The sequence below is a fragment of the Grus americana genome, chromosome 11 (assembly GCF_028858705.1).
Source record: "Grus americana isolate bGruAme1 chromosome 11, bGruAme1.mat, whole genome shotgun sequence".
In the NCBI taxonomy this organism is placed as follows: Eukaryota; Metazoa; Chordata; class Aves; order Gruiformes; family Gruidae; genus Grus; species Grus americana.
This window is the reverse complement of record NC_072862.1, coordinates 9,062,017-9,079,016: the sequence shown is the minus strand read 5'-3', so window position 1 is coordinate 9,079,016 and position 17,000 is coordinate 9,062,017. Positions and strand designations below refer to the sequence as shown.

General features: G+C 42.0%; 1 protein-coding gene across 2 annotated transcripts in view; it reads left to right on the top strand.

The window, feature by feature from the left end:
• PTPRG (protein tyrosine phosphatase receptor type G) overlaps positions 1-17,000 on the top strand; it is a 408,891-nt gene that overhangs the window by 348,168 nt on the left and 43,723 nt on the right. Inside the window, exon 14 of one of the 2 annotated variants that reach the window (XM_054838538.1) lies at positions 181-258. The exons of the other annotated variant lie outside the window; for it this stretch is intronic. Coding sequence (XP_054694513.1) covers positions 181-258 — 78 coding nt within the window. The remainder of the gene's footprint in view (positions 1-180; positions 259-17,000) is intronic. 2 annotated transcript variants of the gene reach the window in all.

The following is a 17,000-nucleotide window of genomic DNA, read 5'->3' as shown; positions in this document are numbered from 1 at the left end:
TTACGAGGAAAATCAATATGGAAACTTCTCTGACAGCATCTCTGCTCTTTCATCCAGCAGCACACAGCCTGGAGCGAGGGGGAAAAAGCCCACAAGGAGCTCCGCTAACGCCGAATCGCGGCATGCCGCTGCTGTTCCTCCCGTCATCAGCTCATGGGCTTTCATTCTGTCCTCTTGCAGGGAGCTGAAAAGGATCCGGCCCGGCTGTTTGCGAGGGTGGCGGGGCGCCAGGGCTTTCTCTGTGCATGATGGGCTGAGGTAGGCAAGTGCAGCTGTGCGCAGGGGAGGCCGGGACGCAGCACCCGCGCAGCCATTCCTTCTGTGCCATTCCTTCTGTGCCATTCCTTCCCAACTTCTTGCTCAATAACCATTTCCCAAATGGCTACTTTCGGGCCTTTCAGAAATCACAGTTGTCGTCAGTTGTTATAGTAACGGACCCCCTGCTGCTGAATTGGCCCTGAGATGCCCATTTGGGCTTTTGAACAGACTAACTCATGCTCATTAGACAAAAAAGAGAGAGAGACAGATTTGCAGATGGAAAGTTGCTTTTTAAGCATGCTGGATGATCTGTTAAGAGCTAGACTGTGGAAAGGGGCATGTTCTCTCATTATATGCCTGTTACTTTTACTCTTTAATTAACGCTAGTTTTACTTTTTCTTGCAAACCACAATTCTGCAAGATTTCCGTTTCCTCACTGGTGAGGCCAGTAGTGAGCTGCCGCTTTAGAAAACCAACAAATTTTGTCTTGAGAAAGGAAAGAAGTTGGAGAGGGATTTGCCAAGCTTAAATGCAGATCAGTAATGATTCCCAGAACTGTCAGGATATCTACAAAACTCAGAAAATAGTACTTCTAGTCCTAATAATGCAGCATCAGGAGCAACGTCAAAAATCAGTAAGCACACTTTGACCCAGCAATGTCCCATTTCAAGGAAATAGCACAGTCTAGATTTTGCTTCAGGTGTAAACCTGAGCAGTCCCATTGATGTTCACAGCGTGACTCCTGAATAACCGGTATCAGCTAAATGAGACTTTGCCTTTGTGAATTTGAGTCTGCATGACTGAAGAACCTGTATCACGTTATATGGGTTCTCAAGAATATGCAGTTGCAGTAACAAGTTACTTCTTGCCATGTATTTGAAGCCAGCTTCTTCCTATGTCACACATGTCCAGCCTTCATCTGAATTTCATGAAGGGATATTCTCCTCTCAGCTGTCCAGTAAATGAAAAACAAATCTGGATTTATAGCAGGCTGGTTTATCTCCAGGTGTAAATAAGAGAGGACTATGGTTGTTCTTGTCAGATATACCTTTCCTGTGAAGAAGTTGGTTAGACCAAATGGGTGGGCAGGGTTGTTAGTGAAGAGAGGAAGCAAGTGCTCTAGTACATGGAAACGGTCTGCAAGGAATACGTGATCTTCTGCACCAATCGTGCTGGGGATAAGGACTCTTTGGTTTAAATTGCAGCAACTGAGAAATTTAGGTTTGACATTAGACAAATAAAGCAGTGGTCTACAGAGCTTCCATCATTTCTAGGTTCCAAAACAAGGTTAAGCAGCCATTTGTCAGGAGCACCGCAGGAGTCACTGACCCTGTACGGGAGCGTCGAGGCCCGTTCTCTGCAGCTTTGCAGTGTGAGCTTTAAAGCACACATGCAAGCATGAGAGGAGAGGAGGAATGGTGTAGTGTGATAAATTGTCCTGTAAATCACAGGCTAGAAGTCTGAAAAAGCTTTTGGAAGACACGGTTTAAATGCATCATGTTTAAAGTGAATAACGTGAAGCCGATAAAAGAGCACATCTAAGAATTGTGGGGAGAAGAGAAGGAGGGCTCTAGCTTTGGAGAGAGAGTGAAAGGAAGATACAAAAGGGCAGGAAAGAAACTGCAAAGGCAGCTTGCAGAGGACAATTGTGTCAGGAGACCCACAGGTTGGTGGAAAAAAATCTGTTTGGAGTTTTGTTCCATCTGTTCTCTTGCAGCAGGGAGTCTAAAAGTAGGGAAGAGTTAAGAGTACAACAATGATTTGAAGTTTAAAAACAAACGGAGGAGAAGGGGTTGGTATAGCTGTGGTTTGTTGCCCCAGTTGTGTGTTATCTAAGGTACCATCCGTACTGCACGTGTCAATACTGCCCCGTTATCAGCAGTGAGTGCCAGCATGAGGCCACCCCTCGTGCCAAGGGCAAAGACCCTGCGAGCAAGCACCCAGGGTGACCAAATCTAGGCATCCCTGGAGAGGCTGTTATATGAAAATATTTTCTTGCAAAGGAGATGGGGAATGGCAATTGCTTGAAGAACCAAGATTTCACAGCTGTGAAACCACCCGTCCCAGCGCCAGCAGTCCTGGTGCCTGTTGGATTGTGATTATTTTTAACAGTACCTTTAAATGAGAACTCTCACTGAAACCTGCGTGTTCCTCAACTCCTGGGATGTTCGTACCGTGTGGGTCAGCTGTGTGAGCATCTTTTCTGCAGGCACTTTATGGATGTGGCCATTGAACTCAGTGGGAGCCCAGATCTGCATCACCTTTATTTTAAAAGATAATGTCAAGCATGCAATCGTAAGTCAAACAACAGGAGAATACATGTTTCGGTTGTGGAAGACTAGAATTCTATTACCATGTTGGTGACCTTGAAAACTCCCAAACAAAAAAGTATACTTTTTTTATTTTTAATTTGCTGTAAGATGTATCCCATAAGAACTGAGACCTTTAGGTTATGCTTTGCCCACAGGCCCACACTGGCCATCCCATTCATTAAAGAGGATGAAGTTTATGCAAACATCTTGAAAGCAAGTTGGAAAACTGCTGTTGACACACTCTTCATTGCTTTGTTTAGAGGTATAACAATATTTCCCCGACATTTCCTTAAATACTTTCTTCTGCAGAGAGAGCAAAGGGGAACAGGCAAGGGCAGCTGAGGTCAGGCAAGGAGGGATCTGTGCTGTGGCTGCAACTGATCTTTCTGTTTTGTTTCAGTGGAACTAATTACATGGATTAATTGCAGACTTTTTGTTCTGGAAATGCCTTCCTCAGTGCTGCTGTAATGGTGAGGTCTTGGAAAAAAAAGAGCAAGATTTTATCTGTGCAGTAGCGGGATTAAAGGTAGTAGTTTACAAGGAGTAATTTTGAATGAATATTTTTTTAAATAATCAAATCTTCTAGTTAAGCTCCATTAAGAACTGGTTTGTAGGTGCTGAGAAACAGTGTTTTCTGATAAGCGCAGTGGTAGAGGATGCCAGGTACCACTGACTTGTACTCAATCTGTTAGGTCTTTTGTAAGCTATTCTATAGGAAACTTGTATACAACTTAAACATTTTTGAACTCTGGCTTTTAAAGCTATGACCAGTATTTTAAAAGACAAATTTCACAAATGCTTTTTGTGAAATTAAATCGCTTTTTTGAAAAAAGACTATTTCTTAAGATGGATGCATTATTTTTGTGTTCCCCTTCTCAGCTCAAAGAAGCAATTTATTAACCTGTCGTTGTTTGATCTGATGCTAGTTTATGTTTTCCATTGATCTGTTGCTAGTTTATATCTTTTCTATAATATTCTTAGTATGTAAGAGTATGTGTTAAAGTGTATACAGGTATCTCTGGAGTAGATTTCCTCTCATAAATTGGTAGGTCCAGAGCTAGAGGAATGTCTTGGACTAACTGTGAATGAAATATCCTATAATACAAGTAGATGTACCCAGAGGGAACAGTATACCTGTGCTGTGAAACTGTGAATTAACCACAGCAACCAGATAAATTACATTTTTTTTCCTCTCTCCTTGTAACCATAAAATATAGCTAGTGAAGGGCCCTGTGCTGTCCTAAGTCCCACAGCAGCATTTGGACTATCATTAGCACTAGCTATTTCACAGCAGGATGTGGTCCGAGTGTAAAATTATAGGGTAAGAATATTAAATCAATTCAGCAATCTTAACTGGTTGGATAAATACTAGGAATCAGCAGCCTAGTAAAACAATAACAAGCAGGGGTGGACTTAATTTTGCTTTTCTTAAAACCTGTGCAATTTGGGAAAAACCAACGCCTTGGAATGCACAACACATGTTGTGCTGCTATTACAAATGTTGCAAGTATGTGAATTCATTCCGTTTATTGTAGAACACCAAGTTTGTTTATTTAAAAGAAAACATTTCTTCTGTCACTACAAACGGCATGTATTTCACTAAAATCCATTTGAGCTCTAACTTTTAAGCTGAAACAGGCGTGGGTGGCATGCCTGGTTCTCGATTGGTGGGTTGTTTCAGGTTTTTGGAAATCCTGTCTTTTCTGAAATAGAACAAAAAACCATTTTGAAATATCCTACAAAGTGACATTTATAAAGTAATAGAAATAAGCCACATTTGAGTTTTTAAAATATTGGTAATGTTTAAAAAAAAAGAAATCAAACATTTGCCAATAATGACAAATGTTCTATTCCCTGAAGGCTCAAATTTGTTTTTTATTTTCCTTCTGATCAAATTATCAGTTAAACGAATATATTTCCGTATAGTGACTCACTCTCTAAAACTGTTTTTTAACCACTGTCAGAAAGTTTCCAGTCAGCACTGGTAAAATTCCTCACGTTTTGTAGCAGCACAAGCTTATCTCATTCACTCCCGTGTCAAACACATTTTAAGCCATTACAGATCGAGGCATGTTTTGTCATGCCACGGCTTGGACTTAGGGCTATGGTGCCGAATCCCTGCGGATGGGGGCTTCTCCTAGTCATGTATAAAGGGACTTCTTTCCTTTTGCACGGGCATGATGCTGGCGATACAGGGATCCTCAGCTGGAGCAAATCCCTGCCTGCCAGTGGATGGAGATAGGAAATGGAATTTACCCCTCCTGACGGATATTTGGCATAAAGGTGGGGTTTGAATGGGAGTGAGAGAATAGCCCTCTGCAAGGCAGGCAGTGGGAGTGCATCTCCTGAACCCGTCATGAGAAATTACCTCTGCCAGTCTCACAGTTTATTAGTAGCTGAGTGGTTTGACAGTGAAGAGGATTTTTATGCTGTTAGAGAAATGATCAAAGTAAACTGGCCTGCAAGCTTTCCCGCTGCTTTCCAGGTTTTGTTAAGGTATTTATGTCCTCAAGCCAGTTCCACTAATGTTGAGAGGAGGAGTCTGGAGGGATGGGCACCGCAGGGGCAGAGGGTGCTGAGCCGGGAGCGGGGAGAGCCTCTTCTCACGCGGTGCCAGGCTGTGCTCCCCTAGCACCCGTGGCAGGGAAGAAGATTGCAGCAGTTGTACAGTGCTGGCAGTGCTGAGGGCACAGAGGGCTTCCAACCACTTGATAACTCAAAATGATGATCATTTACTCTTCAGAGTCTTATGAGTTTCCTAAATTTCAGCGTGCATTGGTAATAGCAACTGGTATTACAGATATGAAGTGAAAGCTGTGAAGATGCAGTCCTCATACCTGTCACTTTTTGGATTTTTTTTTTATTTTTTTTTTTTAATAAAAGCCTAGGACATAAATGTACCAGTATGTTTAGTCTCTTCCCATTCATACAGCTCCTTATTTTTGAAGCATTCAGGGTGCTATTTCAATCAGGGACTAAATGGGTTTGCTTTGCAGTTTGCTTTTCAGAGCCTGCAAATGCTGGTTTTGTGAGTTAAGGCTGAGTCTAGGCTTCTTTATCCACATAACCAACATTTACACATCAGCAAAAAAAGATTCTCCTGGCCCTAATATCTTTACAGCTTCGTACTCATTTGAATGAAGATTTTTTCACCACTTTCCTCACTGTTATAGGTACAAACAAACCTTTTAACCTAAAAGGGCTTTTCTGGCAATCTGTTTATTCTTCAGCAAGCTTTTCTGTAGGCTTTGCATGACAGAAGTTGTAGTCACGTTCTCTGCTGATGCCTTGTCTCCCTACAACTGTACCCTTGTCCTGTGCCCTTGGTCTGTCTAATTTTGGGGAGCAGGAGGAATAGGGGAGAGAGGGGAGAGTTTAACTGCCTATCAAACATCGAGGACATTTAGTTGGTTTACATCTGCCAGAGTTGCTTTGTGATATTGAGGGGTATATACACCTTATATTTATCAACAATAAGTCCTTATTAGAGAAAAATCTAATGATAGTTAATAATTAAGTAACACTATTTGCATGCACAAATCAGAATAGTTTGGCTTGGGTGATATTTAATTCTGAATATATCTAGGCAAAGCAATTGTATCTCTGTGGAGATCAATCCCAAAGAATAAAAAAAGTTGAAAAGATTTTTAAAATACTTTGAGCAAAGAAATTATTCTTTTTTTCTGAGACTGTGGAAATAAAGTTTCTGCTTTCCAAAGGAAAATACAGTAATTAGGAAATTTGCAAATGGAAATTAGCCTGTATTGGTCTTCGTCTTTATTTATGTCATTAAATGGAGTCTTTAATTAGCATATATATTATTCATGTTTCAATATAATCCATTTTATAAGTCCAAGTTCAAATACAAAAATCAAAATGGGTTTGATGCACCCTATTGTTCACATGCAAAGCAGCTAACATAGATGTAAAGATATGAGGTGAATTGAAACATTCATATTTCATAAGGATGCAGTCTACATTTTCTGAAATTATGGCTTGAACTCTTATTTTAACTTTTTCTAATTTGCATACATATTAGTCCCTGTTTAAATGATGTGTTAATTCTATTCATTAGACTTCAGTGAATGCTTCTAACTCTCCTGATAATCAAGCATAGGTCCCTGGAAAGCAAATTACAGACTTTCATGTTGCAAACCCCATTGTAAACGTGACATTTATCACTGCAAAGCCAACTCGTGTGGAGCACTTGGCTGCAGTCAGGAGGGCAGAACCCTTTTTCTTATGCTTATGGTAATGATTGTCGTCTGTGAATAAGGACCTGGCACCAGGTCCCCAATGTCTCTTCAGAAATGATTGGGCACTCCACAACCGCACCACCCTCTTGATGGTAAAAATGCCAGTTCAGCTCTTTGGGGGAGAAAGAGTAACTTGACTCAAGTAACCCAAGAAAATGGGTGATCAAGACTCTTCTGTTCCACATAACGTGGTGGTGGAGATGAGAATTTGGGGACCTACACGGGCTCTGCAGCTCTCTGCAGTGTATTTGGCTGTCGAAGTAGGAGCCTGCAGGCTTGGCTTCACTGCTGCCCAAAATGCATTTGTGCTTCGAAATCTCCAAAACAGTGGTTCTGAAAGCAAAACTATGAAGATGACAACAGTGCCATAGGAGTCCTTCCTCTGGGTCTCCGAGCCAGATCGAATGTGGGAACAATCTGTGGGAAGAAAAGGGGCAACGACATAGCATTGGAGTTAGATGTCTGCTGTTGCATATTGATTTGCCAAGCTGTGACAATTCATCTTTTTAATTCTAGGTATAAAAGCATTGTTATCCCAGTGGTAAACCCGAGGTGATAATTTCACAAGGTTTTATGTTGATGGGGCGAGCCCTGAGTGGTGCCACACAGGGAGTTGCCATGTGTGCTCTGATTAATAAAAAAATTGATGGGAAGAAGAAAGTTTCTAATGCCATCACTGCAAGGAAATGCTTGACATCTTTAAAGGCCCATAAGTTTAGTTTCCATCTGTTTTTTGCAGACTCTGGGCCTTTTCAAAAGCAGTCCTGATGCGCTGTAGGGAATTAATTTAGCTCGTTGTGGTAGCGGAAGGTTAGAGTTCAACATCACTGTTTTTGTTATCCACGGAGCTACATGGAACAAGCTCCCTTTTGTATAGTTTAAAGGAATAGGTGGAGACTACTAGAAAGAAACCTGTTGTCCCTGCAGTTTAGTTTTATTCGAGATGCACGGAATAAGAGAGCAGAAGAGGAGAAATCACAGTATTTGATATACATTCTCAGCAGCTGCTTCATCTCACCGTGTCTGAATGTGTAATCTCACTCTCAGGAGCATTCTGCATGAGAAGCAGCTGGGCACTTCTGAATATACAAGAAATGCTCCCATTTCACCAGCGATTGCGATAATCCAAGCTGCAGCTAGGCCTACGGGGAAATGAAAAGTCTGCGTTATTGCGACTCTGAGATTTCGGTGGGTTGCAGTGCTGTCTATAGGATTCGAGCCTGCCCTTGGATTTCCTCTCTTTCCTTAGCAATGCTTCCTTGTACTGAAAGTGTGCAAGAGAATCCCTGAGCTTCATACCAGTTTTTTTGAACCACTTAAAGCATCTGCAGCCCTCTGCTCCTCCATTGCTTGGATGGTGAGCGGGGGGTCCCATTGACTTCTGCACTGGGACAGGCTGTGCTAATTCCCTGTGTGCTGAGCACAGAAAAGGATGCTGAAGAAAAGGGTCTTTAAACCAACCCTAGCCCAGGGTTTCAGGTTATCCACGGTTCTCCATTTTTATTTTTATTTTTTGAAGCCTGGAAAGTAGACAGCTCAGCTCACAGAGGAATAAGGCAGCGGACAAGCGTTCCCCTTCCACGCCTCTTTCCAGCATCCTTTTTTCCTTGGTGCGCCAGACACAGCAACTCCCCACCCCAGAGAAAGATGCGTTGGCAACCTCACTCTTCATTTTTTTCTGGTGACTGGATTAACTTTAAACATTACCATTGCTGTCTGCCAACCTTATTGTATTTACTCAGCTTTCTGCGAAGAAGGAGTTAAATTCACATGGGTTGAATGTTTTCTGTTACAGCTCATGTTCTGTTTTGACCTTCTTGGCTTCACATATTTTCCCCTTTTAAAGTTACTAGCTGTATCTGAGATCTTAACATCAGTGGGCCGCTTTGTGGAAATAAATATTAATGAGATGGCTGCTGATAGCATCATATGGGTAGAAACAAATGCTTTTATAATAAATGGAATTTAATATTAATTGAGTGGTTTGGAGTTAAAGCAGGATATAAAGTGACAATCTCGTGGCACAGCAAACTGCCCTTTGCAAGAATCCAATTAGAAGAGTGAGCAGGAAATTCTACGCAAACTTGCTATAATCACATGGTGGCAATAGAAGAGTGGAGCGTAATTTGGAGCCTGGGACCTGTCCCCTTGAATGTCTCATAATTTCCATGAATCAACATTTAGTTACTGTGTGGTGCCAAGTTTGCATTCTTCAGCTCTTTCCTGGCAATGCTGCATCCCATTGCTCTAGTCAAACTGGAGGGAGACAGTATGTTTTGCAATAAAAGGGCACATCAATTAAATGCACCGTGTTCTGCTACACGTCTGTCGGAGAAAAGCGACTCATTTGTTAGCCTGCTGAAATTACTTTGTGTTGAAAATCCCGTGCTGATGTTACGGGGTTTTGCCTGATCACTTGAAGCTGTTACCTTTGCCATTTTCTCAGTGAGAATGATCAAGAGTTGTTCCCTTTCCAAATCGCTGTGTTTGTTCATGACTTGGAAAAATAGATGATTTGCTGAGATGCGTTGTAGATAATAGTTAAATGCTGCCTGGAGTAACCAAGTGCAATTGTCACAGATATATCTCATGCGCTAAAGAGTGATGTAAAGTGTTTATTGGGCTTGAATTGTTCAAAAATAGCTTCTCTAAATATTATGTATCATTTTCATCTGGCAGATGGAGTTGCAGAAGCTGCTATAGCGAGAGTTTGTTTGTGGCATTTCAGACAACCTGGGTATTGTGCGAAATTGGCTTAGCAAGCCTCTAAAAGGGGGGTGCAGGATGTAAGGGGGGGGGGGGGTAGGAGTGATAAAGACCTAAGCTCAGCATCTGGGAAGCTGGGGCAGCGCTTCCAGGCTGATGGAGAAGCATGTGAAAAAAAAACCACAAAACAACAAGGAGCAAGTCAATTTATCCATTCTGTCAAAATGGCTACGATCAGCCAGGAGGCAAATGAATAAACGGATCAACAAGTATTTCACACTTGTGTGTTCTCGACAGGAAATCACAGATCTGAAACCAAATGTCTGGGACAAAACTACCAGAAATAGTGGCAAAATACTCTTCTGTTTAGTCTGCATTTTAAACATTTTCAGCTCACAAAACTCCTTGAATTAAAGTACTGGAATAAAACAGGAGCTTGCTACTACGGTTCCCAGTTAGGAGCAGAGATGAAAATCGTTGGAGTGGGTCTAAGAGCAGGACCTCGGTCCCCACTGGATCTCCCCTTGCCTGCATACCCGATCGCATCTTCTTGGCAATGGTGATTGCTGCCGTCCTTTCTGCTCCCAAGCTCACTAATTGCTGCACTAATGGCAGCAAAAGCACCACCAAAGGTCGCCTCGGAACATGGAAATGAAATGCATAAATACAGTGGGAGGGAAATGAATCTGAATTGCTAGAGGTGTCGGGGCTGAACAATTCACCTAGGAGCAGCCATCTCCTGCGTTCCTGGAGGACAGCGTGTCTGCCTGTGCAGCCGTGTCACTTCATGAGCTTCAAGAAAAGGAAATACCGAGCCAAGAGCTTGTGTTTAATTTACACGTCTGCTGCGGAGCAAGTGCCTGATGGATCCAGGCGCATTTCTTCATACGTTAAGAAGCATTAATATGTTTTTGCGAAGATGCAAACTGTAATTCTTGTGGGCTTTTTTCTGCTTTTCCCCAGTCTCACCTTTATCAACACTGAAAGGTTATAAAGAGCTTAATAAAAGGTAGATTAAAGCTTTGGAAATAGTGCAAATCAAGCGAACAGTCTATAAATAGAAAATATATTAAACTGTATCTGGTGTTAAGGGATCTAATAATTAACATAGGTTGACTGAATTTCTTGTTTCACTTATCTGCAATGAACTTTTATCTTGAATCAAAATGTTCTCCTCCTGTGATTAGTTTTGTTATTAGATGTTTCTACACACTGATTAAGACAACGGGAAAGCAATAGTTTATTTGCCCGAGTGTATACTTACTGAAAAAGAGTTTGTCATGAGAATGAAAGCAGTTTCTAATTTTCAGAATAATTTTGACTGATTTCTTAAAGGCAAAATCTCTTCTACATCTGTTACTTTATGATTTTTCAATTCTTGACTCTTGTATATAATTGGGGCCCTGCTAATAGACTTCATGGTAACTTTTCTGATATGCGTCATACGTTGAGTCCTTTTTGTATAATAAATGCGTCTTGATGCTAAAATTCAAGGAGCTTTGAATGGGTTATAGGCCTGAAACGTCAAATATGTCATTTTCTTAATAAATATTTTGAAAAGAGAACTCTTCCTCACTTCATTTCAAGCACTTTCAGGATCATCCTTCTAGTTACTTCTGCCTCATGGTGTAGTGAATTCTATTTCCATTACTTGCTTATAATATTTCTAGAATTTTTCTGATGGCTTATTTAGTCTGTGGAGATGGCAATTTAAAACATACATTGTTTTTATTTTCTGTGCTTCTTTATAATGCCAAAGTATGCTTGATACTGCTTACTGCTTTTTGGTATTAATTAGGTTTTTCGTATTAATTATCTTGGAATTTGTTTGGTGGTATTGCTATTGTTGATGCTATTTATTTTTTTAGAAGCATTCTCACAGAAAATACTGCACCGTTTAATGCAAACGCTACTGGGAGGATCCTACTGATGCAGGGACTTTTTATTCTGATGTATTAATTGATGTGGGTCTGCTATGTTCAGCGCAGGGAGCCCAGTGGACGTGTTCACGCCACGCTGATTGTCCAATGTAACCAGCACACCACTTCAGCGAATACAACTTGCTTCTCTGTGGTGTAGCTGTATTAATGCAGAGCTATGCCCAAGATACTCAGCCCAGCAGATAAGGAGTGCTGGAGTGGGCAGAGCTCACACCGACGTGCCTGCATGTCTCCTGGCATCTGAGATAGGTCACTGGGGTCTGACTGGGGTATTCTTACAGAGCTAGTTAGAGATGTATTCAGCACACCACAGCAGAATACACAACGTGGTATTTCTCAGTGGTTTGGTTCAGTGGATGGTAGTTTATTGTCTCTGATATTTGTGTTTCCTTGTCACATTTGTTAACCTTTGAATGCAAGGAACTCATTAAAGCAATTCCCCAGACACGCATACTCCAGGCTTCCCCAGAGCTCTCGAGCCACTACCAGATTAGTATCAGCGACAGCAAGAAGCGAATCTCCAAATGGGTTGATTGATAGCGAGATTAATGATCCTCAAGACTTCTGTCCAGGTTTATTATTTGGCGGCTTACAAATCTTTGCTTTCAGGGAGATGGGTGGGTAGGAGGACCAGCTGGCTGCCACCCGGTCTGTCTGTATTAGCGTGATGAGGTGACGTACGTAGCCTTGTCAGAGCACTAGCATTAAGTAGTGTATTTTCAGTGTTCTCATTATCTGCCAGGTACTAAATAATTTGCTTCTCTGCTCTTGGCGCCAGCTGCTCTTTTCTTTTCCGTTGTGCTCTGCTTCCAAAGGTATCTTTTTGTGCCATTTCTAATTGTGTTCTAAACAGAGTTAACAGAGAGACCATAAAAATTTTTAAGTAGCTATTTCTTTTTTAAATGGCCGATGAAAAAAGCCCACCCTCCAAATACACGGTGGTGAAAAGAAAGGAAATAATCACATTTTTAATATTTTGCCCTGGCCCCAAATAAGCTAAACATGAAATATGTCCAGCAGTGTTGGGAAATCTTCCTAGTTCTCCCATGCAGCTTTTGTCCAGGTGCACGTGGAAATGTCTGTTGAGAAAGAGGGAGCTTCCCATTGAGTACTTCATTATATTTAACAAACTAGCATTTCTGCCTGAAGATGGGCAGGGCCATCAAAACAGGGGGAAAAAATGTGCCTATATTTTTAGCACATTTTTCTGTTATGGTTAGGTCCCAGGCTGTGACTTGGGATACCTAAAATAATTGTCAGTTCAATGTCCTGACGTCCCATTCGGAGGAAGAAAATAATATTTTTTCAAAGGAAAGAGCAGGGCTCTTCCATTTTGAAAGTAATTAGCTGGGAGTAATTAGGGACATTTAGGTGAATGTTCCAAAGAGAGACCCAGTTTCTGCTGTATTCTCCTAGGTGGGATCATCTCTGTATTGTTTTTCTTATAAGACAATTTCCATGCAGATGAATTATACTTCTAAAGAGGTGTTTAAAAATACCTGTATTTTAACCTCCCAGTGTGTCACCCTGTTTTTATTCTTTCCTTTCCTGAGATTCATCCCAAAGGGAATTCATGTCCTGAAATGATAATATCAAGTATGCCCAATTTTGAGTTCTTAGAGGTGCTACTAAAAGCTCCTCTCTGGTAAGAGGCAATCTTCATTGATTGCTGCAGTTCTTGTGATTACAGAACAACTCTTCACTTGGTTAAATTTAGCTTCCTTCTGTGAGAAAGTTTTAGGCTCCTTTTTAATATTACATGATGTTTAGGGCATTGGAAGTACACATTTTATAGGAACTGCCTAAGGTATTAGTTGATTGGAAGAGGCATGTCTTTGTTTTCCTCTGTGATTTTTCTAGTCTTTGTTATGAATGTTGCACTAAATAGTTGGCTCAGGGAGATGAAAATGAAAACGTCGGGCTTCCCTTTGGTTTTTAAAACTGTGCCTAATTTTAAACCATTTTAAGATACCACCTATAGGTTTCTCTACCCCATTTTGGCCTGAAGACATTAAAGTTTTGAGTGGTAATGCATATAACCAGGGAGCTTGTTCTCTTGCAGTAGAAAATACTGATGAGTAAACCCATTCAGTCATCTGTAAAATTGCTGAGTGTATCCAACACAGCTGTTATGAGTATTGATTAAAGCAGGAGGGGAAGGTCTGACGCTGCTAGCCCTGTCAGAGGTCACCGGGAGAGTAATTAGCTACCAAGTGTTACAGGGCCAAAAGTCATCACAAATAAGGTTTCACCGTCTCCTTTGCTGTTCTCCAGGGACACCAGGAAGATGGGACAAGGAAGCGTGGAAAATGTTTGTGCTGAGTTAAACTAAGATTTATCCACTTACAATTTGCGGTTAAAGAGCTTTCTAAGTGCATTTCTGCATTGGCCACCTGGGCACTTTCTGGTCGCGCAGCTGATGAAAGGGGGAGGACTTGAAAGCAGCTCATCTTGGGGTGTGTTGTTGTTTCTTAACTGTTTAATTATTTGAATACCCTTCTAAAAATTATTATTTCTTGTATAATGTCTGAGTACAATACCGTATGTGATGTAAATGGGTGTCTAGTCTCTGGTGCAGGACAGGATCTCAGAGGATCAGGAGAAGAGTATTTTTAATTTTGTGGAGAGCTGTGTAGTCAGCTGGCAAATTTAGGCCATAAATATTAAATTAGCTGTCTTTCTGTGTCAGAAATCCCTAGTCTTGTTTGCAAATTAGTTTCTCAGATGGACAGTTTTACTAGTGGTGTGTTCTTCATCACAAATATGGTCTTAAAGTTTTGTCCGGTTTTTTTTTCCACCAGCCTTTTCCCTGTCTTTCTTTCCCTGTGATACTGCAGAATGTGTGGTTGGACTGATGATTAGCATTTGGATCCTTTTGTGGGACTGTGTGGGTGCATGACAACTCACTAATGTGAAAAAGTGTTTCTCCTTGCCCAGAGGAAGCCCTCTGAAGGGGACAGTCTACTTTTCACTGTTCTGTCTAGGAAAGGATGCCAAGGGCTTGGCACGCCATGAGCTTCTGAAACCCATCCAGGTACCATCTAGACCTTTCCAGTTATCTGTGCGACGCTTAACACTGCTCAAGAAGTTCGCAGGCAGAAATTGGGGTGAAGGTGAATTGTCTTCGGGTGGAATATGCAGGGGAATCAGCATTATTGTAGGGAAATTTTCCTCCTTTTTCAGCTTTCCTTTATTCTCTTGGTTTTCAAGCATTCCTGCTTTGTATATCCTCCCATAGCTCAAGTTCAGTCAGCCTTCACTGCCTTACCACTCCGGCGTAGCACAGGTTCTTCTATAAGTCAGCATTTGAATTCTGATCATTAAGCATTAAGACCTGGGAAGGAAAATAATTTTAGAAAATTGGGGCAATATAAGCCATTTTCTGGCCAAAAAAGAGTAAATGCAGATGCCCCTCTGATACAATGAACGTAATATCACTGCTCCATGCTGGTCACTTATTCATATTCATAAGATCAGCTTTTTTCGTGTGGTTTTCTTTTCTCTTTTTCTTCTTAACGCTTGAGTCAGTTTTATTGCTCATAAAAATCAGTGACTGATGACCCCAGCTAGAGCAGTGCAGACTGCAGACAGCTGTTGTCCAGGCTCCCATCCACTGCTCTGCTGGTGACATGGTCATGATTTGCAGCGCTTCTGTTGTTCCGTAGTCTGCGGCTCTTTTCTGAGGAGTCATTGCCAATTCTGACAGTGACAAATGCTTGCCAAGGAATAGTGAAGCTAGTTTAAAGTGCAGAGCCATGTGTTACTAGTACACTTGACTGCATACATACTCTGGTTTTGGTGCCAGCAGAAACCAATCTTAATTGTGTCTGTGGAAAACATGCAAAACTGTTCAATGAGAATCTGAAGCATCTTTTCTTCTATTGAAAGTGAGAATGAATGTGCAGAGGTAGTGAAAGGGATCGTTTTCTGTCTTTGGATCCTTGTTTAGGAGTTATTTGCAGACCTCCCCCTTGATGAAGGAGCATGGTGAATGAATGCCTATATCCAGGTTGCATTTGATAAAGACCAAGCCATGTCCTGTGCAGCCTGGTTTAGAAGTCCGTTACAGATCCTGGTTTGACTCCTGTTCGATCTTGCCTGTTCTGTCCACCAGTTACGGACTGTGTGTGAAAGTAGGGTGGCTGCAGGGGCTCTTGGCCTCTTCATTAATAAATGTACGTTCTGCAGAGCTCCTGTTCTGGGAGGCTGTTTCTGGAGGAAGGGTACCCAGAGGACAAGGTTTGCCCTGCTCTGACAGCAGTGAATAGGCCTCCAGGACCCTTTCAAGCCATCTGCCCCTGAATTGGTCATGCTTTAGGAGGTAATGACCCAAGGAGAGAATAGTTGCAAGAAACCAGGAGCCTAGAGCTCCTAGATGCTATTACAGAAATAAAGTAGTATAAATGTGGCTAGCCTTGGAGAGGGAATACATGCAGCTTCAGCCAACAGAAACGCCTGGAAGGAGTAGATCCCTAGGGAACGAGGGAGCAATGAATGTGCCAGTCGCTTCAGTGTGTGAGGCAGGACATGGCTCTTGGGTGTCCCTGGAAAGTGAAGCATTCCCCTTTGATTTTTTTCCCTGTGTTCAGCCACTGTCCTGGTTTCAAGCCAGCCACTGCAGAGGCAATCACTTGCCCTTCTGCAATAACCCCTTGCTCCTTCTCTCCCTGCCTCAGCTGCTCCGGAGCGGCGCAGATCCCTCGCCTGTCAGCACGGATCAGGGGATGCTGCCCGTGCTAGACTGTGTACGGAGGAGTGAAGCCCAAACTGCCCTCAGAGCTATTCCCAGCACTCCCGTCAACCGCGGCGCGCACTGTGTGTTTGTATTGGAGGCAGTATTAACTAAACACTAAGGCGCTATCTTCTACATGAAAATAAAATGCATTCATGCTTTCAGGCCATTATGTGATCTGGTTCTCCCTCTTGCTTTTAGATGAGTATAAAGGAGAAGCTGCTTGAGGTTTATTAACTAATAACCAAGGAAACCTGTTTTGAGTGTCAAAATCTCACGAGGCATCTCTTCTTCTGCAGAAGCTAATCTGGTATTTTGCTCAGCGGAGATGAAACAAGCATTTAACCCAGCTAATCAGGACCATCTCTTGGCATATTTTTATGCTTGCGGCCAGATAATAAGGTGCTGCTGCTCTGGACTTTGCATCCCGTTAGTTTGCTTTAATAACCCGCTGCTGGTATCTCTGCAGAAAGATTCTGGGCAGAGGGATGCTCTCCCTCACGTCAGCTTTGCATTCCAGACCCTGCCTCTGGTCCTTCTCCGGGGAGATGCTAATCTCGCAGTGTTTTACTTTCTGTATTTTGGTCCATATGTGACAACTGTGTGTCTGATCACCACAATCTCGCACAGTTATTGTACCCCAGGGAAAGGGAGCCAAAAAACCATATGGGCCTAGAGAAAACGGTGTGCTTCACTGCACACAGGCGTATTTCAGAGACAACAGACTCTTTGGTATTTTGCAGAAAAGATGTGGGCTCTCTGAAATCTTCTGAAAGTGAAATCAAGGCTGTGATTT